Here is a 27982-nt window from a genome sequence, read left to right on the forward strand (position 1 = left end):
GCACAATGGGCTCAGAGCAGCCCTTCCCTCTCAGGCACCAGTGAGGGTGTAAGTGGAGAATCCGACCCAGTCCCTGCATGGTGAGGTGCCCCAGCCCCCCTTATTTCCTGTCCCCAGCCCTGCCACCCCCTCCTTACTCTGCTGTGACCCCTCTCTTTCCGCAGGTGCCGCCGCGGGCTCCGCCGTCGGCAGTAAGTACACGCCAGGGCCACCCGTCTGGGGAAGGTGCCTGGGGCCGTCACTGCACGAGCCTCTCTGCACGTCCTGGAAAAAACAGGAGAGGAAAGACGGGACTTTCCTGTCCTCCCCTCCCCAGGCCCACCCCTCCTCCGATCCATTTGCTTCTTCCCCCTCCTTCCCTCCTTCCTGTCTCACAAGCCCTTCCCTCCAGCTTCTTGACTGGTGCTGCTTTGGAAAGATCCCCTTGTCCCACCCCCACCGGGAACCCCCCACTTCTCCCACTCCTGCCAGCCAAGAATGGGGGTCACCTTCCTTGACTGGTGGCAGAAGCCACCCCAGTCTGATCACGGGGTTTGGCCTCCCTCTGCACAGCCCACAGCTATCACCATGGCAGCTGCTCACCCGTGGAGTCTGGGTGAGATGAACCAGGATCTCGGCTACAGGGAGGCTAGGGGAGGTGACCCAGACCCCCATGTGTCCAGCTCAGCTCAGGCCCCGGAGCAGCGAGACTGTCTGAAGGAGGGTCTGGGCGTCCCAGGAATTCAACAGGGAAGGTGAGGGAGGGTGGGAGGGGGTGACCGACCGACGATCGTTAAGTCATCATCAAACATGCACAGTGCTGGGCATCAGCTAGGCAGGATCCTCGTACTATCGCATTCTGTCCTTGCAGCCAGCACCCCCAGGTGGGTATTGCCATCTGCTCTCAGATTCAGCAGGAGAGAACTTGCCAGAGTCAAACAGCCAACCAGCAGCAGACCCCAAATCTCAGGCTACCAGGGGTGCCACCCCACCCCCTGCCATGGCTCTTTTGGGCCAAACTCAACCCCTGTGGGATGCCAGTGGGCAGAGAGGGGCCAGAGGAAGCTGGATTCAGAGGGGACGCTGGGCCCCTCGGCGGGATAGTAAGCTGTTCGTCTGCACTGGTCCCCCGCCACTGACCCCCACCTGCACCCTCTCTTGCTTTTCTCATCTCTCACCAGGCATCAGCAGGTCCCGGAAAGAGCCCATCCCTAAAGCCCCTGTGGCCACTGCGGCCGTTAGGGGGGACCCCGCCATTCCTACCCCCCCAACATCCACTGCCTGGGCCCCCAGGGCCCCCAGCACCCTACAGCCCACAGGTGGGTGCCCAGCTGCCCTGCCCTTCCCCACTCCTTGCCCCGAGTCCCTGCCCCTCTCTGCGATGTGGGGGTATCAGCTCTGGGGAGGGCAGGGGCTTGGCTTTTAGAGCAGAGGATGCCGGATCCAGAGTCACGGGAGCATGATGCCTGGAGACCTCCAGGCAGTCCGGACTTCCTGTCGCTGGGGTCCAGCCAGGGCGCCCAGGGCTTGCGGCAAGCCCCTGGACCCCCCTCCATAGGCACTGCTCAGCGTCGCCCAGAGATCCCAGGGAGCCAGCCCAGGCCCCGCCCCCACAGCCATGCCAGCCCCCCAGCCCTGCCCCTGCTCCCAGCGGCTGACCCCTAGGAGATGGACAGGGCAGGGTTAGCTGAGCAAACAGACTCCTCAGATCAGCAGGGCAGAGGGGATTGCCACCTTGAGCTGCACAACCTCTGAGCTGGGCTTTTAGACTGTGGACTGCTGGGCCTTTGGGGGTGCAGAGTGCGGGGGCAGGGCCAAGCCAGGGGTGTGTGGCAGGCTTGGGCTGCTGGGGTGGCCCTCTGGTCTCCCCGGGGCAGTCCCGCCAGATCCTGCCTTCCGGGAGTGCCAGGACTTGACAGGACTCGTCCTCCCCTAAGGGTGACAGGGAGATGTGGCCAAGGTCCCTGGTTCCACCTTCTGGGGCAGGGTGCCCAACTGTGTGCCCCCACCCTGTCCCACCCCCTCTGCAGTGAGGAGCTGGCAGAGTGGGGGGTCTCCTTACTCCTGGGGCAGTGCCATGACCCTTCCTCTCTCTCATGCTCAAGGACCCAGAAACCCCTCTGTCAGCGGGAAGGGGTCCCTGACTCTCTGGCCTCAGCTTATTGTGGGGGATGGGGCTCAACCCTCTCCTAGCTGCAGGAAAGTGCCCGCACCTGGCTCCTCCACGGGACCAGAGGCAGACACCACATGTCTTTTCTTTCTGTCCCCCTCCCTTCTCCACGGGAGGCATTTGCCTGGGTGGGGCGGGGGAAGGGGCCCGCTGTGAGATCCGAGGATTTCAGGCTGGCCTCCTGGCCCAGGAATCTCTCTGGGTGGAGGACACGGGTCACTGGGAGTCCAGGCTCCAGACGTAAGTTGGGCCAGCCTCCTGAGACTCCGCACTTTTTTGTTGTTGTTGAGTCTGTGATGGGCAGACCGGACCAAAAATAGTCGTGGTGGGTGCCATGTCTGCCTGCAGGCGGTGATCTGTCTGGGTGGGAGGCCAGACAGACACACGCACGCACACATACACACACACACACGCACACACATCGAGGAACCTGGCCTCCATTTTTGGAGCTGCTTCTGATGCGGGACACGGGGTGCCAGCTGCAAAGCTGGGAACTAAGGAGAGTGTCAGAGTCAGGGCTGTGAGCCTGGGCGAGGGAATGTATGAATCGTGAGGGTCCCCAGGACTCTGATGGTAAGAGGGAGGCACCCCTCCCTCCAGGCTGGACTAGCAGACATCCAGAAAGGTCAGGGTCCTCTTTGCCTCTTGAGCCCAGGGCCAGGCTGGGAGCCCAGTCCCTAGCGGCCCAGGTCTTAGGGGTCATCAGTCCTCTTCAGCACCTGAAGCCCATGCCTGGGTCCCCGTGATGCTCCCCAACCCCCCGCCACTGATAACACATTCACCGTCGGGGGTGGAGACCGGGTGCCTCCCGGGCCAGGAGCTTGTGGTGGATTCCTGGTTCACAGCCCCGAGAAATGGGGACTGAGATTTTCCTAGTCTCCCCAGGTTAAGGTTTAGGAAGCAGCAGCTGGGTTTTTACAGTATGTAAATGATCCCTCAATAAAGCTGTTTTAAAAAGAAAGAGTAGTTGCTCAAGGAAACAAGACAGGCCCTGACCTTGGGGCTCACTGACTTCTGATGCTTCCTGCCCGCTCAGCTGCCCAAAGCCGTGGTCCTGAGGCCTCGGGGAGCTGTGAGGCGGTGCTGCCTCTAAGGCCAGGTTTGCACAACTCCCCAGTTTTGAAGGAACAGACGGGCATCCATCTGGCCTTGGCAAGCAACACGAGTCACTCTGAGAAGGCTCTTCCGGAACACCTGAGCGCATCCCTGGAAAGTCCAGTTTTTCCCACCCCCAGGCCACCAGAAAGGTCCTGATTCTCTCCAGGTGCCTCCCAACAGGTGCTTTGGGCTCTTTGGCCCGAGTCCAGCTGGGCCTGTGGACCGCTGGCCCACATGTCTCTCCCTGCTGCCCATGTCAAGCTGTCCTGAGGGTGAGGGCTGCCAGCAGAGAGGCTGTTCAAGACCACTAACCCTGTCCCCAGCGTGGCTTCGGGGGATGGCAGGAGCGAGACTGCAAAGCACCATGCCTTCAGGGTGGGTTTATCGCAGCCCTAATTAAGCCCTTGCCAATTTGAGTCCTGAGTCCTCTTCTCATTGAACATCCCATAAATGTCAATTTCACATCCAGAGGCTCCCAGCTCCCAGCTGGAACATCCCCCGCACTTTTTAGCTGGTAGATTTTCTTTCTCTTTCTCCACCAACTGGCATCATGCGTAATCCCTTTAAGAAGCGGAAAATATCCGATTTCTCCCCTTGTCCCTCTGGGTTTGTCCTTTGAAATTCAGCACAGAGTGATTCTTCCATTTCTCGTCTTGCCAGCCCTGCCCACATTGCCTACTGTGGGTCCAGTTAGTCCTGGAGACAGGCAGTGTGGCACTTGGGGGCTAACTCATATTGGGGTCCCTGGTGAAGATGGGCCCAATCTAGGGCTCAGGGAGGATGCTCCGGTGGCCAGATCGGGGTTGGACTGGAAGCCTTCAAGGACCCTCTGGGCATGTTTGGTGTCTTGGCCAGAACACACACACTCCCTTTACAGCCATCGGCCAGAGACCTTAGTGCAGAAAGGTCTGGGCCCCAATACAGGACTCTGTCTAACTCCAGCCTTCATTCAGAACAGAGGCCACGCAGGGAGGGAGCTCCAAGAATGAGGAGTCCCTCTGAAGAAAGGGCTGTCCAAAGTATGCAGATTCTCAGGCAGGGGTCCCTGTCATCCGGCATCCCTGCGCCCTTCAACAGGCTGCCTTAGCATAGATGCTGCCTCTCCTATAGATTTGAACCCAGTTCCACTTGGCTGGTGTAGACAGAGCCGCTTCTTTAGAGTGCTGCTTCTATAAGGGGCCTGCAGGGGGTGATGCCTCAGGAGGTCCCCGGGACAGCCCCAGCCCCTCGCGTGACTTGGTTTCTCCTCTTCTCTCCCCCAAGAGTGGAGCAGGCCATCCACCGCTGCCCCGCTCTGGGCGAGCGCCCCTTGGTCCCAGGTGTCCTCCAGTGCAGAAGGTATGGGGGGGAGGGTGCTCCTGAGACTCTGCAGAGGAGGGATCAGGGCCACGTGGCTGGAACCCCGGGTGGCAGGGGGCCCCCGAGGGTGGAGGGGAGGGGCCTTGGAGCTCTACTCTGCACCCCCAACCCCACCTACTTAGCCAGCGTGACCTCACCACACCCGACCCCTTTCAGTCCTGCACTCTAACCCTCACCTTAACCCCGGAGAGCTCCCAAGCCCAGTGGAGACCCTGTCCTGAGAACAGTAATGCCCTGGGGCTCAAAAGTCAGAGAGGGCTTCCTGCAGGGGCTTGGCTCCTGGGTCGAGAAGATCCCCTGGAGGAGGGCATGGCAACCACTCCAGTATTCTCGCCTGGAGAACCCCATGGACAGAGGAGCCTGGTGGGGCTACAGTCCATGAAGTCACTTCTAGGGGAAGGGGGAAGGTAGCCTTCTGGGTGGCAGGACCAGCTGCAGCAAAAGCTTGGCGGTGGGATGCCAGGGAGCAGTGGCTTCACCAAGCGGGACCTGGGGAGGGCTCGGGGGGTCGCGCTGAGACCAAGCCCAGAGCCTCATTCTCCCATTGCGTTGGGAAGAAACTCGTGTGGGCTCGAGGACTCATCTGTACTTATAGTGGACACACCCAGGAAGCACACAGGGTCTTCCTGAGTCTCCAAGATGGGACACTGTCCCTGGTCCCAGCTTACCGTTCCCTGGTCGGTAGGACCTGATCCCAGGCTCGGGCGGCAACCCCACCCGCACCTCCAGTTCCCCTCTCACCGGCTGTGAATGGTGAGCAGGGCTTTGAGCGCCCCCTGCTGGTGAGTGGTTCCGGAGGCAGAATCACAACTGGGGAGGGTCTGCGGAGACATCTGAGTCCGCGGGCGTCCTCCCCGGCGATGGGGAGCCCGCTGGAGCAATCACATCCTGGCCCTGGACCGATTGGGGCACCGCGGCCTCCCAGGGAGAAGCCGAGGGGACCGTGGCATGCTCCCCCACAAATAAAGGGCTGGGGTTCTGGGCAGTCTGTGCTCGTGGCTAGATGGCTCCTGCCAGTGGAAGGCAAAGGACTCTGCCTGGAGCAGGGAGCTTGCTTCAGAAAGGAAATGCTCAGTCGCTCAGTCATGTATGAGCGACTTCATGGACTGTAGCCCGCCAGGCTCCTCTGTCCCTGGGATTCTCCAGGCAAGAATACTGGAGTGGGTTGCCATTTCCTCCTCCAGGGGATCTTCCCGACCCAGAAATCGAACCTGCATCTCTTGCTTCTCCTAGATTGGCAGGCGGTTCTTCACCACTGAACCACTGGGAAAGGAAGGGAGAGGCCCAAATCTTGCATCTAGGTTCACACTCTGGACTTGACCCTCACAGAAGCCTGGAGAGGAGCAATAGTTCATGGTGTCCAAAGTGGTGTTTTTCAACTATTCAACAAATCATCCAGCTTCAGCAAAGTCTTTAGCATAGCATGAGAGATGTCAGAGAATAATGTGGGAGGATTCATCCAGCTGAACTGATGGTAGATGGTCTCCGAGGGGGGGGAATCAGGGGCACGCCGGGTTCCGCGCGCTGCTGGCTGTGCTGTGTCGTCTCAAATCTGAGCAGGTGACAAAGCTGCTCCGGAGCTCGCCCAGGGCACCTTGGGAGCCTCCACTGGGCTTTATCTGGGCAAAGACCGCCCGCCCTGGGCAGCTGGACCACGGCTGATGAAAGGGCTTGTTTCTCATCTCTCCAAGCTGCGGGCACTGCTGCTGGTGCCCCCGCCCCTGCCAAGGCCTCCAAACTTTTCCAGCTCAGGCCCAAATCTCCTCAGGTGATGCCTGTTGAAGAATTCGAAGGTAAGAGGAAGGCCGTGGGGTGGATTAGCCCTCCTCCAGCATTTCTCCCCCTACTTCCAAAAAAAAGTGCTGAACGAGGACCAGTGATGCCCGGCTCAGAAAACCCTCCCAGAATAGCTGGGTCAAGGTGAAGTGGAGCCTGTCTCCCCTCCGGTGCTCCCTCCCCGAGGGAGCTGGGGGCAGGCATGAGTCAGAAGTACAGTGGGCAGGCACAGGGCAGGCAGAGCAGCTGCCAGAAATAGCCTGTCCTGGCTCCCCTGGGAGGTGTGGCCCAGGGGCTCATCTTGGTGGAAGCAAGATCGGGGACATGGGGTCACCGAGAGTACTCCTTGGGACACCTGGAGGATGTCTCACCTTCTCACTGTCCCTGGAGGGACAAGGTGACGGGGACAGGAGGCCATGGGGTGGGAAAGCCACCAAGCTCCTCCCGGGCACAGCTCAGAGGCTCTTTTCTTCGAGGTCTCCCACGTCCTTGACCCTGACACCTGGTCAGTCCTCCCTTCTCCCATCACAAAGCGAAGTGTGGCTCCTCTAGGGATACACAGATGGTGTCTCACAGAGGGCATCCTTCCTTGTTCACGGGAATGCTGAACCTCTTAGGAGGGGACACCAAGGGATGGCCCCCATCTGTGGCAGGGAAGGTGACCCTCCTCACCAAACTCCGCCCCCCTTGATGACGTCATGGGAGTCACCTCCAATCCCTGGGGGCCTCGCCTTTGGGGGTCACAGGTGCCTCCAGTGAGAGTCAGAAGCTGGGCCAGGGCTGGCCTTGGAGGTCAAGGCGAGAATCTCAGGGCACAAAGCTTAAGGCAGCACTTGCTGTCGGGGTCCTGCAAGAGCAGGCGCTCTGCTGCCAAGCACATCTGCAGAACAGCCCAGGCTAATAAGAAAGGGTCCTGCAGGTGGGGGTTTCCTCGAACCATCTTCCAAAGCAGCACGGGGAGGAAGTTCCTGGTCCTTCCCACCTCTGGCATACATGCATGCATCTGCCCTTCACTGAATCACTGGGATACTGTGGTGAGCGCCATGTACCCAGGCACCACCCTCCCTGAGCTCACCACCCGATGGCATGACCCATCCTCCCTGCATGGATCATTTCTAATCACCCCAGCATCCCTCCAGAGAGCGCTTCACCCCGGTACCCAGCCAGAGCTTCAGCGGGTGCTCCCTGGTGCCCTGCCCTCAGGGCCAGGTGGGAATTTGTGGGCCGGGCCCACGCTGGTTCTCATTCTGGTTCAAAGCTAGCAGGACCATCCCTCCCCAAATGGCACAGGAGTGTTGGAGGCCTGGGGCACCTTCCTGTGCCAGGCACCCGCCGCCCCTGCCTCAGTTTCCCTGACTCCCTGGGGGAGGGGTCGCAGGAAGGCACCGTCTCTGTTTGCTCTCTGACCCTTGGTGTTTCTCATGCTCGGCCGGCCCAGACTGCGAGTGCTACGGCCACTCCAACCGCTGCAGCTACATCGACTTCCTGAACGTGGTGACCTGCGTCAGCTGCAAGCACAACACGCGGGGCCAGCACTGCCAGCACTGCCGTCTGGGCTACTACCGAAACGGCTCCGCAGAGCTGGACGACGAGAACGTGTGCATCGGTGAGCCCTCGCTGGCACGTGGGGGGCACGGGGCGCAGGGCGCCAGAGAGGCGTTAGATGGCGTCTGGAGGCCCCTGCATTGGAACCCCGTGGGGAGGCTGGTGGTGGTCATTGTTGTTCAGTCGCTCAGTCGTGTCCGACTCTCTGCAACCCCATGGACTGCAGCCACCAGGCTTTTCTGTCCTTCACTAACCCCTGGGGTTTGCTCAAACTCACGTCCACTGAGTTGGCGATGCCATCCAACCATCTCATCCTCTGTCACCCGCTTCTCCTCCTGTCCTCAATCTTTCCCAGCGTCAGGGTCTTTTCCAGTAAATCAGTTCTTCACATCAGGTGGCCAAAGTATTGGAGCTTCAGCTTCAGCATCAGTCCTTCCAATAAATATTCAGGGTTGATCCGGAAAAATTCCAACTCCAGGGCCCACTCTGGCTGGGTGTTTCTAAGGACAGAAGCCTCCAGAATCTGCTCTATTGATAAGCTCCCCATGTGGTTCTCCCCGCAGGCACTGGAGTTTCAGAACCACACGTTCGAGCCAAAGACAGGGTCTAGGGCTTGCCTGGCTGTGTGGTGGTGGTGGTGGTTTAGTCGCTAAATCGTGCTCGACTCGTGCGACCCCATTGATTGTAGCCCACCAGGCTCCTCTGTCCATGGGATTTCCCAGGCAAGAATATTTGAGTGGGTTGCCATTTCATCCTCCAGGGAGATCTTCCCAAGCCAAGCTGTGTGCCTTTCAGCAATTCTCTTCCCCTCTCTGGGCCTGTTTGTAAAGTGGGAAGTGAATCAGATCAAGGGTTGTTCAATCCTTCTGGGGGGACTGATGCTTTTCTTCAAATGAATTTTCTCTTGTGCTTTATAAGCCCTCCACCCCCCAGTGAGCAAATAGTCTGCTTTCTTTACCCTCTGCGCCAGGCCTGGCTTTTGTGGTAAAGAAGGAAATAAATCTACAAGGGGCCCTGGGCCCAGCCAGGGGCAGGCCAATCCCAAAGGTGGGCCCCATGGCCTGCAACCAGCACCCACTAGACTGGAACGCTGTCTTCTGTAGAGGCCAGTTCTCAGCCCTGGGATGCCCAGCGCCCTTGGGAACCCCCTGTCCATGCCCCGCCCAGCAGGCTGGCCCAGGCTGTGCAAAGCTGCAGCTGTCAGTCTGAATTATGGCAGCAGCCTTCAGATAATTTCATCAATTCTCAAGTGATCCCAAGGGAACCGTACAGCCCATGTCACACTGGCCAGCCGCGGGGGACAGGGAGGGGCCTCTGGATCCGATTAGAGGCGGTCCTCCCCACCCCCCAGCACCTCCTTTTTCTTTGCCTGCTGCCTCCACCCCCGGCCCAGCAAGGACACCCACCCAGAGGGGAGGCGTTTGCCTCCTCCAGGGGGCAGAGGCCCCAGGAAACCGACTGGGAAGGGGTAGGGTGAGGCTGGAGGCCCTGGAGGAGAGCTGTGGATCCCTGCTACACCTTCCGGTCCCCACACACAGCACAGCCCGCAGGTCAGATGTCAGTGGCCCCGATGAGGCCCCGCCCACCTGTCAGTCACCGCTCTTTGAAGCTGGGGTGGATCAGCGCCCGCCTCAGTTACAGAAGCGGGGAGACGGGCCCAGAGAGCGGAAAGGGCTGGCCCAGGCCACATAGCGCCAGGGCCAGAAAGAGGGGAAGGGGCTGCCTGGATGGGAGGAAATGCCGTCTTCTCTCGCGATCTGGACACCCCAGGCAGCCCTCACCCCACCGTCCAGCCGCGGATGCGGAGATCCGACGGGGAGGGTGGCGGGGTCTGGCGGGGTGGGTCCGTGCGGACAGCGCCCACAAGTCACCCTGATCACTCGCCGTGCGACTGTCGGTCCAGAGTGTAACTGCAACCAGATCGGCTCCGTGCACGACCGGTGCAACGAGACCGGCTTCTGCGAGTGCCGCGAGGGTGCGGCGGGGCCCAAGTGCGACGACTGCCTCCCCACGCACTACTGGCGCCAGGGCTGCTACCGTGAGTGCGCGCCGGGAGGACCCTGGGCTGTGGGGCCTGGGGTGGGGCCTGATGCTGCCGGGCGGGGCCAGTGGGTGGGCGGGGCCTGATGCTGCCGGGGCCTGTAGGTGGGTGGGGCTGATGCTGCCGGGCCAGTAGGTGGGTGGGGCCTGATGTTGCCGGGCGGGGCCCTTGGGTGGGCGGGGCCTGATGGTCCCGGGGCCTGTAGGTGGGTGGGGCTGATGCTGCCGGGCCAGTAGGTGGGTGGGGCCTGACGCTGCAGAGCGGGGTCAGTAGGTGGGCGGGGCCTGACATCAAAGGCGGGGTCTGGATGATGGGCGGGGCTTGATGCGACTGTTGGTGGAGTAGGTACCAGGAAGGGAGTTGGAAGCAAAAGAGGAGCTGGGAGTTGGTTGGAGCTGGCAGGAGGCGGGGGCTTTCGGGGAGGAAGGGAGGCTGTCCGAAGAAGTGACGGGCCGGCGGAGACCCGATGTTAGCCACCGGAAGAGGGTGGAAGGGCGCTCCAGGTACTTGGACCGGCACATCCCAGTCGCAGAAGCTCCAGCGCCAGTGGTGGTGCTGGTGGGTTCGGGGTGGACCTGACCGCCGCCCGCCTTAACCGCCCCTCCGCCCCGCAGCCAACGTGTGCGACGACGACCAGCTGCTGTGCCAGAACGGGGGCACCTGCGTGCAGAACCAGCGCTGCGCCTGCCCGCGTGGCTACACCGGCGCGCGCTGCGAGCAGCCCCGCTGCGACCCCGCCGACGACGAGGGCGGCCTGGACTGCGACCGCGCGCCGGGGGCTGCCCCGCGCCCCGCCACCCTGCTCGGCTGCCTGCTGCTGCTGGGGCTGGCTGCCCGCCTGGACTGCTGAGCCCCGCGGAGGGCACCCCGGGCAGGGTGGGGGCCAGTCCGCGCGCCCTGTCGCGCCCTGCGCCCCTCGCCCGGAGAGCCAGGGGGCCCCCGGGGGCCGGCGTCCGAGGCCTGGCGGTGAGAAGGGTGCGGCCTGAGCTGCTCCCAGGTGCTACTCAGCAGAGTCCTCCCGCCCCGTCCCCACTACCCCAGTGGCACCTGCCCCCGCCCCTGCACGGCAGCGGGGGATGCTGTGGGGTCCTGGCCCCAGCGGCCTGCGATTTTGGTCTTAGTTTTTCTTTTATATTACCCACCGCCCCTTTCCTTTTTTTTTTTTTTTTTTTGCCGGCAGTGAGACAGAGGGTGGGGAGAAACGCTGCTCACCCCACACCCTCAGATTCTGCCTCCTGCCACACACACGACTGTTGCAGACACACCCAACGCCTGTGCCTGGCTCACCACCAGCCAGCGGACCCAAAGTCCAGTTGCCTACAACTCTAGTCGCTGACGATTCTCTTTTCTATTCTTGGTTTTCCTTTGCAGCCCACCAGACCCCAGGCCTTTCCAGAGGTCTGGGGACCAAGGAGCTCACTGTCTGGGGGCAGGGAGTCAGGACGGAGGGTTGGGAGGGCCGGACACTTCCTTTTGTAGAGAACTATTTTTGTTTGTATTAACTGCCCCTATGAAGGAGGGCCCCGGGCGGGGACGTTGGTCACCATGGTGGGTGGTTGATGGTGTATAATCTGACAGTAAAGAATCTGCTCACTGCTGCCTCCAGGGCCTGTGTTCTTTCTGCTCTTTTTTTTTACCCAGCAAGTGTGGAGGTGAAAGGGGTACTCACAGAAAAGCCTTAAAGAAACGGTTTCACTCTTAAGGCCCGTCTCTTCCCCAGGCCCCTCTGTGAATAACGGGCAGGTGTGGCCAGCAGCGCTGTCTCACTACGTGGCCAGGCCTGGCCCTGCAGTGACCTCCAATGTTCCCCAATCTTGGGAGGTTGTCTCCCTCCTTTCCCTAAAAAAAAAAAAAAAAAAAAAATCCAAAGTATGTTGGCACTTTTCCTTGGCTGACCTCAAATTTAAAAGCACATGGTAGACAAGGATTTGCTGAGAAGTCCCAGGGAAAGGACTGGCAGAGCGCGGAACAGGGCTGGACGCCGATGATTCTATTTATAAACCGGTATCGGAGGGGGATTTCTATCAGGCCCGCCGGACCCTCAGCCTCAGGCCGTGTCTGAAGCTGGGGCCGCGGCCTTCCGGCGCCCCCTGGTGGCCAGATTCCAAGGTGGGCACAGGCTGATGGAGGCGGAATGGCAAAGACCCACAACCCACCATCCTCCCCTTTCGTCTTCCTCTTTCCCTCCCGAGCATCAGTAAGGGGACAGCCAAGGGGACCAGGGACAGCCTGGGAATTGTGAAAGGAAGCTCGGAAGAAAGGGGTCCATCAGCTTAGCCCTGTGCTTCTGAGGTGCCCATGGGTCTCTTTCTGGTCCTTGGGAGTTGGACTTCCCTGCTGTCTCTCAAGGTCTGGCTTTCCCTGGCCACCTGCTTACTTCCCAGCTGCCTCGGAAGATTCCCAGAACATGGATCAGGTTCTGGTTCCTTGCTGTTCCTACAGCCTCCCCACCCCCACCCCACCCCCCCCCAGCACCTGCAGCTACCCTCTGGCTGCAGCCGATCTTTCCAGTCTGGGACGTTTAACATAAAACTGTGTTCATTCCTCCTGCAAGTCCCCAGAGCAAGGCTCAGACAGAGTCTAACGAAACTTGGCCTTGCAGATGACAAGAGATTACAGCACGGCCACAAGTGATATAAAATGTGTTTAGGGCCTCTCAGGGCCAAACACCAGGCCCTTCTGGCCTCCCGATCTGTCTCAGCTCCCAACCCCAAAGTGCCTTCTGTCAGGTCCCCATGCCCCCTCTCCCTTACCATCCTCACCTTCTTAGCGACAAGCTCACTAGCTCAGTGGCTAAAAGAAAACATCCCTGGGGCACCTGGCTGCCTAGCGTGCTCACGTGACCCAGCCCTGGCCAATGGGCTACAAGCAAGGGTAATGGGCGCGGCCTCCGGAAAGTCTTCAAAGCCTTTGTTTGCCTTCACTCCACACCAAGCCTCAGTTGGCCAAGTTTGGGGCCCCTGCTTGTCTCTCTGGCCCCCTCACCCTGATACTCAGTCAGCATGGTTTGGGGAGCCACCCCTTCAGGATGGTGGAGCCCAGAAGGTGGAGATTGGTTTTCTGAGAACCTAGCGGAGCTGGGTGACGCCAGCCCTGGTTGCTCACCTCTTCACTTAAATGTGTGAGAAAAAATAAACCTTGATGTGATCAAAAACACTGGTCTTTGGGTTTTTTGTCACAAGCGGACTTACCGGCTCCTAAGTTATTGGCCTTTCCCACTCAGCATCTGGGTCCCCAGGCCCACTGAGGCAGAGACACTAAAATGCTCCAGCCACGGCCCCCACGTCATAACGCTGCCCATGAGGAAGACAACAGGTCACAGCGGCTTTAGGCCCGGGAGTTCAGGGCCTCACTGCCTCAAGACCCTCTTTCCAGCACAGGACCGGCCTCCACCTTCAGATGAGCAGGGGGTGGGGGTGGGGGCTTGGGGGGGACGAAGGAGAAGGGGGAGCAGGCTGAGCAAATCCGCCTCTAGGTAAACACCGGCTGCTGGCTGCAATTTGTAAGCAGTGGCTTCTCGTCCTCCTCCTCCTCGTGATGTTAACATAGGAAGCACAATCACTCGCCCCTAAATACACACACAGAATCTTGGGTCCCTTGACAGAAGCAGAGCTTGAGACACGGGTTCGGAGCGTGGATTCATGGAGGGGGTGCTGTTTGGAAGATGGATGAGACGATTCAGATGCGGCGGGGAGGCCCAGTGAGGTATACCTGAGGGCACTCACCGAGGCTCTGAGCAGAAACCCCATCCTGAAGCAAGGGGCAGGCTCACGCCATGGGCTTCATGCTGGATTTGGGGGGCCCCCAGTACAGAAGGTGGGCAGCTGTAAGTTGTATCAGGCATTGCAGCATTGCAGGGGCGGTTCCCATAGACGGACTCTGGGCCAGGCATCAGCAGCTTCTACTGTACACACACACACCCCCCTTGGTGTCACCCTGGGTGTGTCCCCAGGAAGGGTCCTGAGAGGTCGGGGAGGAGGTGGGCAGAGCCCTGCCTGCCCTGACCCCTCTCAGCAGGGCCAGTGGCACTGTGGCAGCTCCCCTAGGATCAGTGTCTACACAAGCCAGGGGCAGGGAGGTGGAGCACACTAAATCAGACTGGCAGCCCTGGTCCCCCAGGAGGCGGCCCAGGCCCTGACCCCGGTCAGAGGCTGGAGGGAAAGTTGCCAGCAGCCACTTGGAAAATTCCGACATCTTCCGGGCACAGCCCCACCTCTTCCTGGTGCTTCCTGGTCCCGGACCTCATGTGTGGACATCGGGTTCTGAGTGGTTGAGAGGAGAAGGCTCCACTTTCACAACGGGGAGGGTGACAGCCACTGCCCGCGGGCCGGCCCGTGCGTCCTTAGGCTTCACCGTCACGAACTTCACCCTGGGACAGGACTCTGGGCCTCAGTGCCACCGACACTGGCGGCGCTGCCGGGCCGGGCGGGCGCGGCTGTGCTGTGCGGGTAGGGTGTTCAGCAGCATCCTTGGCCTCCAGTCTCCAGGTGACAGTCACTTTCCCTCCCGAGTTGCGACAACCAAAAGTGCCTCCGGGCATTGCAAATTGGGGGTGAAACTGTCCCGGGTAGAGAATGTTCTAGGTGGAAGGACGGGTCTACCCAGTTAACAGAGAGGGAAGTGGAGGGTCCAATTTGGGAGGTAACTTGCCTGAAGTCATGCTTGCTAAGAAGCAGGGGCAGGAAGTGACTCAGGATGGCAAGAGTGTGAAGCCCAGGGCGGGGAGGGGGCACGGGGCGTCCCCCCTGCAGGGCCTGCAGCTCTGGCCCAACCCCCTCCTCCGCCCCTGCAGCAGCTCCAGGACAGAGCGAGGTGCCCTGGGGAGCCAGGTGTCATCCAAACGGCCTTGCTGTCAGGGAAAATGCCTTGCCCGCTGCCCCCACGTGCCCCCTCTAAATAAGCAGGCCTGCTGCGTCGGCACTTTTAGTTATGAGGCGTTTATGGGCACCTGGGGAGCGGCTGTGGGCATCTCCCCGCAGGCCTGGGCAGGCAGGGCTGAGAGGGGGCTCCCCCCATGCCCGCAACCCCTGCCCCAGCAAGGCACCTCCAGCTAGGCCAGTCTCCCCCAGTCCCTAAGGACCCCTGCACATCTCAGGCCAGATGAGCAAAGGGTAAAAATCCAGGGAGGAGAAGCTTGACTTGTTTTTGTTTTCTTAGAAAACACAAATCACAACTTCAGGAAGTTAGAAAACACAGAAATGCTAGATAATAAGAATTTTTAAATTAAAATCACCCACAATCTTCCATCCAAAGCTAATAACTGTTAATATTTTCTGATGTGCATGTCCAGTACCTTTTCATAAAACACTCCCTGCCCCCACACAGTCTGCCCAGCGTTTGTTAAGACCGTGCTAAGTCCTGTGCTGAGGCTGAGGCTGGACATACCTTCTATCAAGGACCCCTGAGATGAAGCTGAGAAGTGGACTCCGGGAACAGAGCCATTTTACAGCTGAGAACACTGAGGCTCCACAAGTATCTTGGTCGGAGAGCTTGGGCACGGCATCAAAAGTCAACTGGGCGATTTAAGTTGAAAAGATGATTTGAAAGCTCATAAGACCCACATGGAACTTCCCTGGCAGTCCAGTGGTTAAGACTGAGCTCCCAGTGCAGGGGGACCAGGGTTCAATCCCTCGTCAGGGTACTAGATCCCACAGGCTTCAACTAAAGATCCCGAATGCTGCGACTAAGACCTGGCTCAGCCAAATACATTATTTTTTTAAAAAGGATATGGAAAAATCCCCACCCTTTTACTTTTTGACCCTGCCAATGGCCCGCTTCCCCACCCACTGGCGCACCCATGCATCTGTACATTTCATGGCTGACCCAGGGCCCACGTTTCCTTCCTTGAATGGAGGGTAGGGGGCAGGGAGGGGCGTGTTTTCAGAGGCAGAAGGGATGGCACTGCGGGGCTCTCAAGTCCCACCACGTGGGTTCAAAGCTGTCCTCTACTACCTGGATGAACTTGGGCAAGTTACTCAATCCCTCTCTGCTTCAGTATCCTTATCTGTGAAATGGGGATGTGAAAACCAGCACCTGGTGGTCCAGGGGCTAGAACTTTGGGCTTTCTCTGCGAGGGTGTGGGTTCAACCCCTGGTTGGGGAACTAAGATCCCACCAGCTGCACCACAGGGCGAAAAACAAACCAAACCAAACCAAACAACAGCAAAACCTAGCACCTATATCAGAGGGCTATCATGAGGGCCACAGAAGTGCAGTGCTGGCCCAAATAAGGGACCAGTATCCGCTGCTGTTGTCCATTTCTTCCCTCTTTCCCCCTGCCAAAGCCTGCCACATGGGTGTGGTGTCACATATATACACACACATAGAGCAAAACTGTAACCCTCACCTTCCCACGAGATCGCGGACATCTTCCTTCTGCCAGGATCTATTTCTACTGGGGTCTGTCCTTCTGCCCCAAAGAGGTGCTGTCATTAACCATCCCCTCGTGTTAGCTGTAAGGCCATGTCGAGGAGTTAATGACGATGCTAGGACTGCAGGATGCGTTGGTCTCTAGACCCCGTAACTACCCGAGGGTAGACTGCTCGGTAAGGGGTGTTCTAGTTGAGGCACTGCAGTTGCCAAGAATGGAACCCACACAGGCTGGCTCCTGTCATTAGGGGGTTACTGGTGGGATGAGGGGATTTGGGTGCAGGCTAAGGGCAGGACTCCAACCAGGCCCCCACCTGGCAGGTTGTCCTCGCCATTCAGTTGCCGGCATAGGAGCACCGGACCATGCTGTTGTTTGGAGCCCTGTCACAGCCTCAAGCCAGAAGCACCTACGGCCAGGCGTCCTGGAGGGCCTTCCAGTCCTGTGTCCCTGCATGACACAGGTCTGAGTTCTGCCTGGGAAGGCTCCTGTGTGTGCATCAGAATGGAATGGACAGACTCTGGCATATTCCTAAAACAGAATACTATCCTCCACCCAAAAGAGTGGACAACCGCTATAGCTATCTCAGAAATATAAGGACGAGGGGGAGAAAATTCAGTCACAGGATATCCATTGTATATATCACATCAAGTACAAAATTGAGTGAATATAATTTTGGGGTATATGCACTGGAGTGGCAGCTGCGTAGAGCTGCAGCGACTTTGAGGAAATACCCCACGTCTAAGGGCCAAGGAGAAGCCCCAGCAAGACAGTAGGAGAGGCAAAATCGCATTTAGAATCAAACACCATACCCGCCAGAGACACTCAGAGGGCCCAAACAAACCTTGTGCCTACGAGGACCCAGAAACCTCACAGAGACTGACACAGAACTGTGTTTGAGTGCCTCCTGAGGAGATCCGGGTCAGCAGTGGCCTGCCACAGGGGCAGGGGCTCTGGGTGCAGCAGACCTGGGTATGGCATAAGCCCTCTTAGAGGTGGTTGCCATTAACCTCACCACAGAGCCATCAGAACTTACCCAGGACTGGGAAACAGGCTCTGGGAGGGCACAAACAGAACCTTGTGTGCACCAGGACCCAGGAGAAAGGAGCCGTGACCCCACAAGAGACTGCCCCAGACTTGCCCGGGAGTCTCCGGGGGAGGCGTGGGTCGGCGGTGGCCTGCTGCAGGGTCGGGGGCACTGAGTGCAGCAGTGCGTGCAGGACCTGCTGAAGGAGGTCGCCATTATCTTCATCACCTCCACCATAGTTTGGCCTCAGGTCAAACAACAGGGAGGGAACACAGCCCCTTCCAATCAACATAAAACTGGATTAAAGATTTACTGAGCATGGCCCCGCCCATCAGAACAAGACCCAGTTTCCCCCAGTCAGTCTCTCCCATCAGGAAGCTTCCATAAGCCTCTTATCCTTCTCCATCAGAGGGCAGACAGACTGAAAACCACAATCACAGAAAACTAACCAATCTGATCACATGGACCACAGCCTTGTCTAACTCAATGAAACTACGAGCCATGCCGTGTAGGCAAGATGGACGGGTCATGGTGGAGAGTTCTGACAGAACGTGGTCCACTAGAGAAGGGAATGGCAAACCACTTCAGTATTCTTGCCTCGAGAACCCCATGAACAGCATGAAAAGGCAAAAAGATAGGACACTGAAAGATGAACTCCCCAGGTCAGTAGGTGCCCAATATGCTACTGGAGAAGAGTGGAGAAATAACTCCAGAAAGAATGAAGAGACGGAGCCAAAGCAAAAACAACAACCAGTTGTGGAGGTGACTGGTGATGGAAATAAACTCCGATGCTGTAAAGAGCAATATTGCATAGGAACCTGGAATATTAGGTCCATGAATCAGGATAAATTGGAAGTGGTCGAACAGGAGATGTTAAGAGTGAACATTGACATTTTAGGAATCAGTGAACCAAAACAGACAGGAAAGGGTGAATATAACTCAGATAACCATTATATCTCCTACTGTGGGCAAGAATCCCTTAGAAGAAATGGAATAGCCATCATAGTCAACAAGAGTCCGAAATGCAGTACTTGGATGCAATCTCAAAAACGACAGAATGATCTCTGTTCGTTTCCAAGGCAAACCATTCAATATCACAGTAATCCAAGTCTATGCCCCGACCAGTAATGCTGAAGAAGCCGAAGTTGAACGGTTCTAGGAAGACCTACAAGACCTTCTAGAACTAACACCCAAAAAAGATGTCCTTTTCATTATAGGGGACTGCAATGCAAAAGTAGGAAGTCAAGAGACAACCTGGAGTAACAGGCAAATTTGGCCTTGGAGTACAGAATGAAGCAGGGCAAAGGCTAAAAGAGTTTTGCCAAGAGAACACACTGCTCATAGCAAACACCCTCTTCCAACAACACAAGACTCTACACATGGACATCACCAGATTGTCAACACCAAAATCAGACTGATTATATTCTTTGCAGCCAAAGATGGAGAAGCTCTATACAGTCAGCAAAAACAAGACCGGAAGAGGACTGTGGCTCAGATCATGAACTCCTTATTGCCAAAATCAGACTTAAATTGAACTAAGTAGGGAAAACCACTAGACCGTGACCTAAATCAAATCCCTTATTATTAGACAATGGAGGTGAGAAATAGATTCAAGGGATCAGATCTGATAGACATAGTGCCTGATGAACTATGGATGGAGGTTCGTAACATTGTACAGGAGACAGGGATCAAGACCATCCCCATAGAAAAGAAATGCAAAAAAGCAAAATGGCTGAGAAGGCCTTACAAATAGCTGTGAAAAGAAAAGAAGCGAAAGGCAAAGGAGAAAAGGAAAGGTATACCCATTTGAATGCAGAGTTCCAAAGAATAACAAGGAGAGATAAGAAAGCCTTCCTCAGTGATCAATGCAAAGAAATAGAGGAAAATAATAGAATGGAAAAGAATAGAGATCTCTTCAAGAAAATTAGATACCAAGGGAACATTTCATGCAAAGATGGGCTCAACAAAGGACAGAAACGGCATGGACCTAATAGAAGCAGAAGATATTAAGAAGAGGTGGCAAGAATACACAGAAGAACTGTACAAAAAAGATCTTCACGACCCAGATAATCACAATGGTGTGATCACTCACCTAGAGCCAGACATCCTGGAATGTGAAGTTAAGTGAGCCTTAGGAAGCATCACTACAAACAAAGCTAGTGGAGGTGATGGAATTCCAGTTGAGCTATTCCAAGTCCTAAAAGATGTTGCCGTTAAAGTGCTGCACTCTATATATCAGCAAATTTGGAAGACTCAGCAGTGGCCTCAGGACTGGAAAAGGTCAGTTTACATTCCAGTTCCAAAGAAAGGCAATGCCAAAGAATGCTCAAACTACCGCACAATTGCACTCATCTCACATGCTAGTAAAGTAATGCTCAAAAGTCTCCAAGCCAGGCTTCAACAGTATGTGAACCGTGAACTTCCAGATGTTCAAGCTGGTTTTAGAAAAGGCAGAGGAACCAGAGATCAAATTGCCAGCATTCGCTGGATCATGGAAAAAGCAAGAGAGTTCCAGAAAAACATCTATTTCTGCTTTATTGACTATGCCAAAGCCTTTGACTGTGTGGATCACAATAAACTGTGGAAAATTCTGAAAGAGATAGGAATACCAGCCCACCTGACCTGCCTCTTGAGAAACCTGCATGCAGGTCAGGAAGCAACAGTTAGAACCGGACATGGAACAACAGATTGGTTCCAAATAGGAAAGTACGTCAAGTATGTCAAGGCTGTGTATCATCACCCTGTTTATTTAACTTCTATGCAGAGTACATCATGAGAAACGCTGGGCTGGAAGAAGCACAAGCTGGAATCAAGATTGCCGGGAGAAATATCAATAACCTCAGATATGCAGATGACACTACCCTTATGACAGAAGGCAAAGAACTCAAGAACCTCTTGATGAAAGTGAAAGAGGAGAGTGAAAAAGTTGGCTTAAAGCTCAACATTCAGAAAACTAAGATTATGGCATGGGTGGTCCCATCACTTCATGGCAAACAGGTGGGGAAACAGTGATAGACTTAATTTTTTGAGGCTCCAGTATCACTGCAGATGCTGACTGCAGCCATGAAATTAAAAGACGCTTACTCCTTGGAAGAAAAGTTATTACCAACCTAGACAGCATACTAAAAAGCAGAGACATACCTTTGCCAACAAGGGTCCATCTAGTCAAGGCTATGGTTTTTCCAGTGGTCACGTATGGATATGAGAGTTGGACTGTGAAGAAAGCTGAGCACCGAAGAATTGATGCTTTTGAACTGTGGTGTTGGAGAAGACTCTGGAGAGTCCCTTGGACTGCAAGGAAATCCAACCAGTCCATCCTAAAGGAAATCAATCCTGCAAATTCACTGGAAGGACTGATGCTGAAGCTGATAACTCCAATACTTTGGCCACCTGATGCAAAGAACTGACTCATCTGAAAAGACCCTGATGCTGGGAAAGATTGAAGGCAGGAGGAGAAGGGGACGACAGAGGATGAGATGGTTGGATGGCATCACCGACTCAATGCACATGAGTTTGAGCAAGCTCCGGGAGTTGGTGATGGACAGGGAGGTCCATGGGGTCGCAAAGAGTCAGACACGACTGAGCGACTGAACTGAACTGACAAAACTTTATGCAAACTACAGAATTCAGGATGATGTTTACAACTAGGTGGAAGGGGAGGTGGGAGGATGTCTGGAAGAAGCCTGGAGTGACCTTCCAGGCGTCAGCAGTGTCCTGCTTTCTGTGATGGGGCAGTGGTACACAGGTGTTGATTATGTCTTTCGTTTTCCATTACCCTCATATACGCTTTGATGTACAATTTATTTCACAAGAACTTTGAGCGCCAGGTCTGTGCCAATCAGTGGTCTGACCACCACTGTGGATGTACAGCATCGCCAGGTGACGACTTCAGCTGCTCTGCAGCCCACCCTGCTTGGGATGCCAAACTGAAGTCACTCGGGAAGATAAAAACCATCCCATCTCGGCTGCGTTCTAACTTTGGGAAGACTGAAAAACGAGATAATGTAGTAAACTGAAACCATGCTAATGCTTTTATATCAAATTATGTTTGTTATTTAGAGTGTATTTGATGGCTCAAGGGTTTTTAACATTTAAGAAAACTTGGCATTTTCATCAGATTAGTTATTTCAACTTGAAATCTACCGAATCGCTCAGTTTAGGATAAAATGGAAAAGTTTAAGACTGTTTTATTAAATGGGCTTTTTAAAAGAACTTTAGACTCACCAAGTTTGACTAGATTTACTAGATTGGTTTAAATACTGTTAGAAGAGGAGGCATTTGAAGGTTTAAAAAGAAAATCAGGGAACAGTTCTGAGAGCTTTCTGAGATGCTCTTCCTGGGTGGTTATCCTCAAATTTGCCTTAAGTAAAACTTCTCAATTCTTTAAAACATTTAATTAAAAAAAAAAAAACCATTTAATTTGTAAGAGCAGCTTATAAAAATGCCTTTTTATGGCAGTAGACTATAAAAAAAGATCAGAGTCAACTATTTCAGTTACTCACAGATACCAGGGGCGTATGTGGCTAAGGAAGCGCTGGCAATACTCTGCCATTTTCTGGAGGACCAGAAGAGAGGCCCCAACCTCATAGAAAACCCACCCCTCCGCCCAGAGGAGCCCGGATAAGATGTCCTGGGGGCCTGAGGAGTGACACGTGTGGGAAGCCCCTGCTGTTATTTTTGAAATCTCTTTTCTCTTGCTGCTTCCCCCAGAGGGTGAGCTCTGTTGAGCAGATCTCTGTTACAGTGCAGGGGTCGACAATGCGATCTGTATAGGGGACCTAAGAAAGTTAGTTTTAGGTTCATTTGTTGCTTTAATCATCTAACGAGAAGGGGATGACAGAGGACGAGATGGTTGATGACATCACCAACTCAATGGACGTGAGTCTGGGCAAGCTCCGGGAGAAGGTGCAGGACAGGGAGGCCTGGCGTGCCGCAGTCCATGGGGTCACAGAGAGTCGGACACGCCTGAATGACTGAACGACGACGTTGTCATGAAACCCAAGGAACTATAAATTTAAGAATCTTTGAGGACATTCTCCACCAAGATGTGGGCAAAGGCGGGTGCCATCGGCGGGCTCCCTGCCCAGCTGTGTTGGGGTGATTCTGGGTCAGTATCTGAGATGGGGGCAGTGGGGGGTCTCTGAATGTGGAGCTGCAAGAGCTCAGAGAATCAGGAGACCCCTTGGCCGCTGGACCACCAGGGAAGTTCGCACTGTGCTCTTTAGCCTCTTCTCCTCCTGGACGTCAGCGTTTGGGACTTGGAATTTTAAAGCTTGATGGTGAAAAAGAACTAACACCCCGACCATCATTTTCAGGTGGAGAAAGCAAAGCCCACAAAAGGCCCTCAGGAGCTGTCCACAGCCAAGGGCAGAGCTAAGGCAGACCCCCTGCCTCGTTTTCCGTGACCAACTACTCCCTGCTCAGGCCCCTCCATGGCTAGCTCAGTGGGCACTCCCGCTCACACCTGACGCAGGCTCACTTGGCTCTTTCTAGACTCCATAGGCAGCCTTCTAACTCCTCCTCTCTATGGCATCCGGACCCCCCAACCCCTGACTGAGCTGTTCCTGGCTCTCCTTCCCCAGTCCCACTGCGGTGCCCTTGGGAATCTCAACAAAAGGATGCCTGCCCAGATGGCTTCTGGGGGTGGGCCGCACCCCCTCCAGAGCCCCTGTAGGGGACGAGGTACTGAAGAAGACAGACTGGACCCCGATGGGCCCCAGGGCTGACGCGAGGAGCCAGGCCTCAAGGCTGGCCGCTCACTGCAATCACCTCGCAGTGAGTTCAACTTTTAAGCTTTTTTTTTAAAGGCAGCAAGTACTTTCTCCCAGACACAAGAAATTAGCAATTCTAGGGGACAGCCCAGGAGAGGGAATTTTTAAAGTTCTCTGGGTGACTCCCAGGTACACCTCCCAGGCTGAAAAGTACCAACAATTCGATTTGCAACATTGCTTGAGAACAAAGGCTACAGCGGCCACAAGCAGAGCTGGCCCAAGCTGGAGGGAGGGAACCCAGAGACAGCTCCCGTGGGTCGGAGTTCCCGTGGGTCAGGGCACCGTCCACCTGTGGGCACCATTTACGCAGTCTGACTTGGCAAACACCTCCTGTCCAGTAGCACAGGGTGACAATAACTCAGGTCCTTTAAGAGTTACTGAGGGATCCTTTGTGTACAGAAACTGCCTTCATGGTACTGCGCAACGCTGTAAATTCTACTTTAAGTTGAAGCTAAATTTTAGTTTCCTTTTTGAATTATTTATTCCTCAAACAATAAATGGTGAAACCCAGCTGTATTGGTCAGGAGAGATTTTAAAAATCCCCATGGCAGCTGCTGCAGGAACCAACTGCATGGATAAAACGGCCATCACGGAGCACCCGCCTCTCATCAGGTCTCCTGGCAACCTCACCTTGCCCCAGGACTCCCCACGAGGTCGTCCCTTTACCCTCATGGGTGGTGGGTGCCTCCATCCCGGATGAGTGGGAGGCCCAGGGAGGCTGGCGGGGCCCACATCCTGGTGGAGCTCAGCATGTCCAACTGTCCTTCCTGAAGCCACTGCTTTTGGAGAATGTGCTCTCCTTTGTAACCACCAGCGCTTACCCCCGGCCTGGCCATCTGCCTCCAGCTCTGCCGCTGGGGCTCCCGCAGCTCTTTCTGTGGGTTCCTGTTCATCTGCTCTGCTCTCCCAAGCTCAGCCTGGAGGTGAGCGTGTGTTTCTGGACCAAATCTCAACGGGTAACTGACACCACAGTTGGCCACACGTACCTCACTCACCACCTTGTGGATAAGATTCCAAGAAGAGGTGAGGAGCTAGGAGCACTGTGGGTGCAGACTGGATGAAAACATCAATCCAATGGCAGACTAAGCGAGTTATCTGGAAGTCCCTTCAATCTCCATTCAATAACTCCTAACATGCGTCAGCTTTCTTGTTTCTGCTTTTAATTCTGCCATTTCCTCAATATTCAGATCTTAACAGAGACAACAGGGCTATTGTTTGCCAAATCCTGGCTAGGAATTCAGGGCATAGAAAGAAAACTACAGCAAAGAAAACTATAAATCGGCACAACTGACTTTAGAAAATAGTTTAGTACAATTTTGTTATAAAACTCATTTACAGGAGGTTATTCACATGTATTTATCAAATCTGCTTCTGATAATACATGAAAACAGAACTAAATAAACTGTCCACAGTCATTTCAAGGCAAATGATATACAAAGAAACAAAACAAGATTTTAAGTAGAATATTTTCATGTTGAAAGAATTAAGACTGAAAGAAGACAGGGCACTTTCTTATAATGCCATGGCAAGGACAAAACAAGCAGCTATTCTTTTTCACCTGCAGATTAAGCGCCCATCAACAACACTGCTGTGACAGCTACATCCAGAAAGGCCGCACGGCACACGGCGTGCTTCGTGCACACACATCAAGTACGCCAACTGGAGCCACGGTGCGTTTCCAGTGCAATGTCCGGTATGACCGCTTCTGCTGGGAGGGGCTGTCAGGACACACGTGCTCGTTAGGTGTTCTGATGTGCTACTTCTTGCATTCCCAGACTAGGTGAGTGGTGAACCGAAAGGTGGGCATGACGTGTGGGAACAGGCAACAGACCCTGCCTTAAATTCATGTTGTGTGAGCAGCATGGGGAAAGGTCCTGGCCCAGCAGTGTCCGTCACACCTCTTCTATAAGCTAACACCTTCTAGACTCTGTAAACCGTGATCACTACAACTGTCTGCTAAATCAAGCAGTCTACCAAGACAGGAGGAAAATAAACACAGCAACAATGAGCTTTCTTGCCAAAGGCCAGGCAGGAAGCTTACAAAGCCCTGGCCCCAAGTAGGACTCAGCCCACCTCCGTGACGGGGGAGCAGGGGCTGACTCTGGGGACAGAACGCATGCTCCCTAGGTGACAGGGAGTATCCACGTCCATCAGCAGAGCTCTAGATAGCAGTGAGAGGGACAAGGGGAACAGAGAAGTAGAGTGTTTAAACCTTTGAAAATCAAACGCTCTTTTAAAGCTCTTAATAACCTGCTTCAGGACAATTTCTGATGACCACAAAGCCCTTTCTGCTTAAAAAGCAGAAGAGCAGAGACACTTCAGAGGGTGCATGTTCACCCTCAGGGATGTGCTCTCTACCCCCGAGCAGCTGGGGTGCTGCACGGTGTACACAACCAACCACGGGTTCAAACGCGGTCGACTGTTAACACACGCTCGCGTCTGTGAGACCTCAGCACCACTGTGTGTGTGCAGGGAAAGCCAGGCTTTGCAATCAGGCAGCCCTGCCCACGCCCAAGTCTCCAGACCTCCACCCACAACAGCCACTTGCTTTCGCAGAAGCACAAGCCCTCTAACCAGATGCCCCACAACAGCGCTGCATCTGCATCAATGACAATGGTCTCCAGACACGAGAGGAAATCTGTCAACTCTCTCCTTGGTTCTGAAATCACAAGTATCTGCGCTGCTCTTCCAGCCTGCTCTTTTTAAAAGCTGTCTCTTTCCTGTCTAAAATATTGTCTCAAGTCCCCAGGAACCCCTTGGGAAGATGGTGAACACCCAGTTTTCTGGCTCAACCCAAGAAATGCACGCTTTCACACAAGCCACCTCGGCACTGATCTTGCACTTGGCAAACACTGGATTTCTAACCCATGAGTTGCAGAAAACTCATAATACACTGGGGGCATCTGAATGACATGTCAAGAACTATACTTTCTCATATTCCCCTAATTCAAGAAGAATGAGAATTTAAGCTAGAGAACTACATGCTCACTACTAGAAGATGAACTCATCACAGAAATGCACTATCCTGTGTCAGGGTGCCTGGTCTACAAAGGTCATCAGCGGAACTTAACTAACAGAACTTTCTGCTTCCCAACTTTCCCCCAGAAGACTCTGCTGCTGCTGCCGCCGCCAAGTCGCTTCAGTCGTGTCCGACTCTGTGCGATCCCATGGACTGCAGCCTACCAAGCTTCTCTGTCCCTGGGATTCTCCAGGCAAGAACACTGGAGTGGGTTGCCATTTCCTTCTCCAATGCATGAAAGTGGAAAGTGAAGGTTAAGTCACTCAGTCGTGTCTGACTCTTAGCGACCCCATGGACTGCAGCTCACCAGGCTCCTCCATCCATGGGATTTTCCGGGCAACAGTACTGGAGTGGGGTGCCATTGCCTTCTCCCCAGAAGACTCCAGCTGCTTTTAAAAAACAGAACTAGAGACCTCTGACCCACCAGCACTAAACTCAGCTCCTTGCCAGACTACCTGGGCTGTTAAACATCTGTTTTGTCATAACAATGGTTTAAAGGACCTGCCCCCCTCACATTTTTTTCAATATAAGGTTTGTTCTATTGAAAATGATTAACATTTTAAGCAGGGGAAAGAAAAGCCGTCTACCAGATTAAATTTTAAAAGGATTTTGTTATTTGCTATACAAATATACATTCCAACTTCTACAACCTCTCCAGGCTGACCTCCTTTTCTACAAGAACGAGAGATCAACACTGCAAGCCTCCTACTTCAAAGACATAATTACTGACACACTAATGTCCTCTGAAAGCTTCTGCAACTGACAGAAAGGACCAAGAGGCCCATGTGTTATAATACATTTTGTTTTCCAACAACAAACTCCTATAAGGAAAAAAGCAGTCTTATCTGGACAAGCCTGTTAGTCAGTCATCAGAGGTCTGCAGCAATGGTCATGGCTGACAGCCTCTGCTGTTCGGCCGTACTATAAAACCCGTCTCTTCTTGGAGCAGCTGTCCTCCTCCAGGACCCTCTCATCCCAGTCTGAGTTCCTCTTTGTGTGGGAGCTCGCCCACCACGCCTGATCCCCTGCACTCAAGGACCTGGCCTCTCTCCTGTGGCCGAGCGCCCCCTCTTCCTGGTCACACTTCTTTGCGCTTGTGGAAGTGTCAGTACTGGCAGCTGGAGAGTCACACGGCATACGAGGCATGTGGCTGTTCAGGGTGACTCCCTGCTGCCTGACGGTGCCTGGCTCCTGGGGACTCCCAGGGCAACCTGGCACGCCCGAAGGAGGCGCTGCTCCGGAATGCTGGGGGCTCAAGGGCTGCAGCTCCCTGAGGCTTATTCCTTGGGCATCCAAGGCCAAGCCCATCCTCCGCAGCAGTCTTGGGTCCCGAAGCCAGTCCTGATTGGGTGGCCTTTCAGGATCCTTTGCAGCCTCAGTGACTGTGGCTTCTTTGGAGTCAGAGGGTGAGTGGTATATGGAAGAAGCAAAAGATGTCTTGCTGAGTTCACCATCTTGCTTGCTGCTGGGTAGGCCACCCTGGGGTCTGGATGCCTCTGGAGTGACAGCAGGAGGATGAGTAAGGCTCCTCTGAAGCAATGGTTTGAGCTTCAGGATCTTCATTGCATCGTGTCTGTAGTTCTTGTCACAAGTCTTAATAATGGCACCACGTTTCTGTGCATCTTGAATCAGGTGATACCAATGCCTATTTTCCTTGAGACAAAGAGAAGGAAGAAAATTACATCCCCAAAAAACACTCACGTGCTTGGGAACAAATAGTTTAAGTATACCCTCATGAACAGATTCTCAAGAATCCATTACTTGACAAAGCCAAAAGAAAAAATAAGATGAAATACAGAACGATAAAACACGCTGCTACAAAACAACACCT

At 54.8% G+C, this 27982-nt stretch overlaps 2 protein-coding genes across 13 annotated transcripts in view; one reads left to right on the forward strand and one right to left on the reverse strand.

The window, feature by feature from the left end:
• NTNG2 (netrin G2) overlaps window positions 1-11656 on the forward strand; it is a 71598-nt gene extending 59942 nt beyond the window's left edge. For 2 of the 4 annotated variants that reach the window (XM_055541476.1, XM_055541477.1), the window contains exons 6-9: window positions 165-191; window positions 7821-7988; window positions 9831-9965; window positions 10583-11656. In XM_055541476.1, the coding sequence (XP_055397451.1) occupies window positions 165-191; window positions 7821-7988; window positions 9831-9965; window positions 10583-10818 (566 nt within the window). In that variant the 3' untranslated portion in view covers window positions 10819-11656. Of the gene's footprint in view, window positions 1-164; window positions 192-1160; window positions 2113-4510; window positions 4586-6297; window positions 6400-7820; window positions 7989-9830; window positions 9966-10582 lie in introns of those variants that run through there. The other 2 variants (XM_055541479.1, XM_055541478.1) reach the window with 2 other exon arrangements.
• The window catches only part of SETX (senataxin), a 109918-nt gene continuing 87894 nt past the window's right edge, over window positions 5959-27982 (reverse strand). For 7 of the 9 annotated variants that reach the window (XM_055541472.1, XM_055541467.1, XM_055541470.1 and 4 more), the window contains one exon: window positions 24421-27804. In XM_055541472.1, coding sequence (XP_055397447.1) covers window positions 27073-27804 — 732 coding nt within the window. In that variant the 3' untranslated portion in view covers window positions 24421-27072. Of the gene's footprint in view, window positions 6382-11637; window positions 11808-24420; window positions 27805-27982 lie in introns of those variants that run through there. The other 2 variants (XM_055541474.1, XM_055541475.1) reach the window with 2 other exon arrangements.

This window comes from Bubalus kerabau, chromosome 11 (genome assembly GCF_029407905.1).
Source record: "Bubalus kerabau isolate K-KA32 ecotype Philippines breed swamp buffalo chromosome 11, PCC_UOA_SB_1v2, whole genome shotgun sequence".
In the NCBI taxonomy this organism is placed as follows: Eukaryota; Metazoa; Chordata; class Mammalia; order Artiodactyla; family Bovidae; genus Bubalus; species Bubalus kerabau.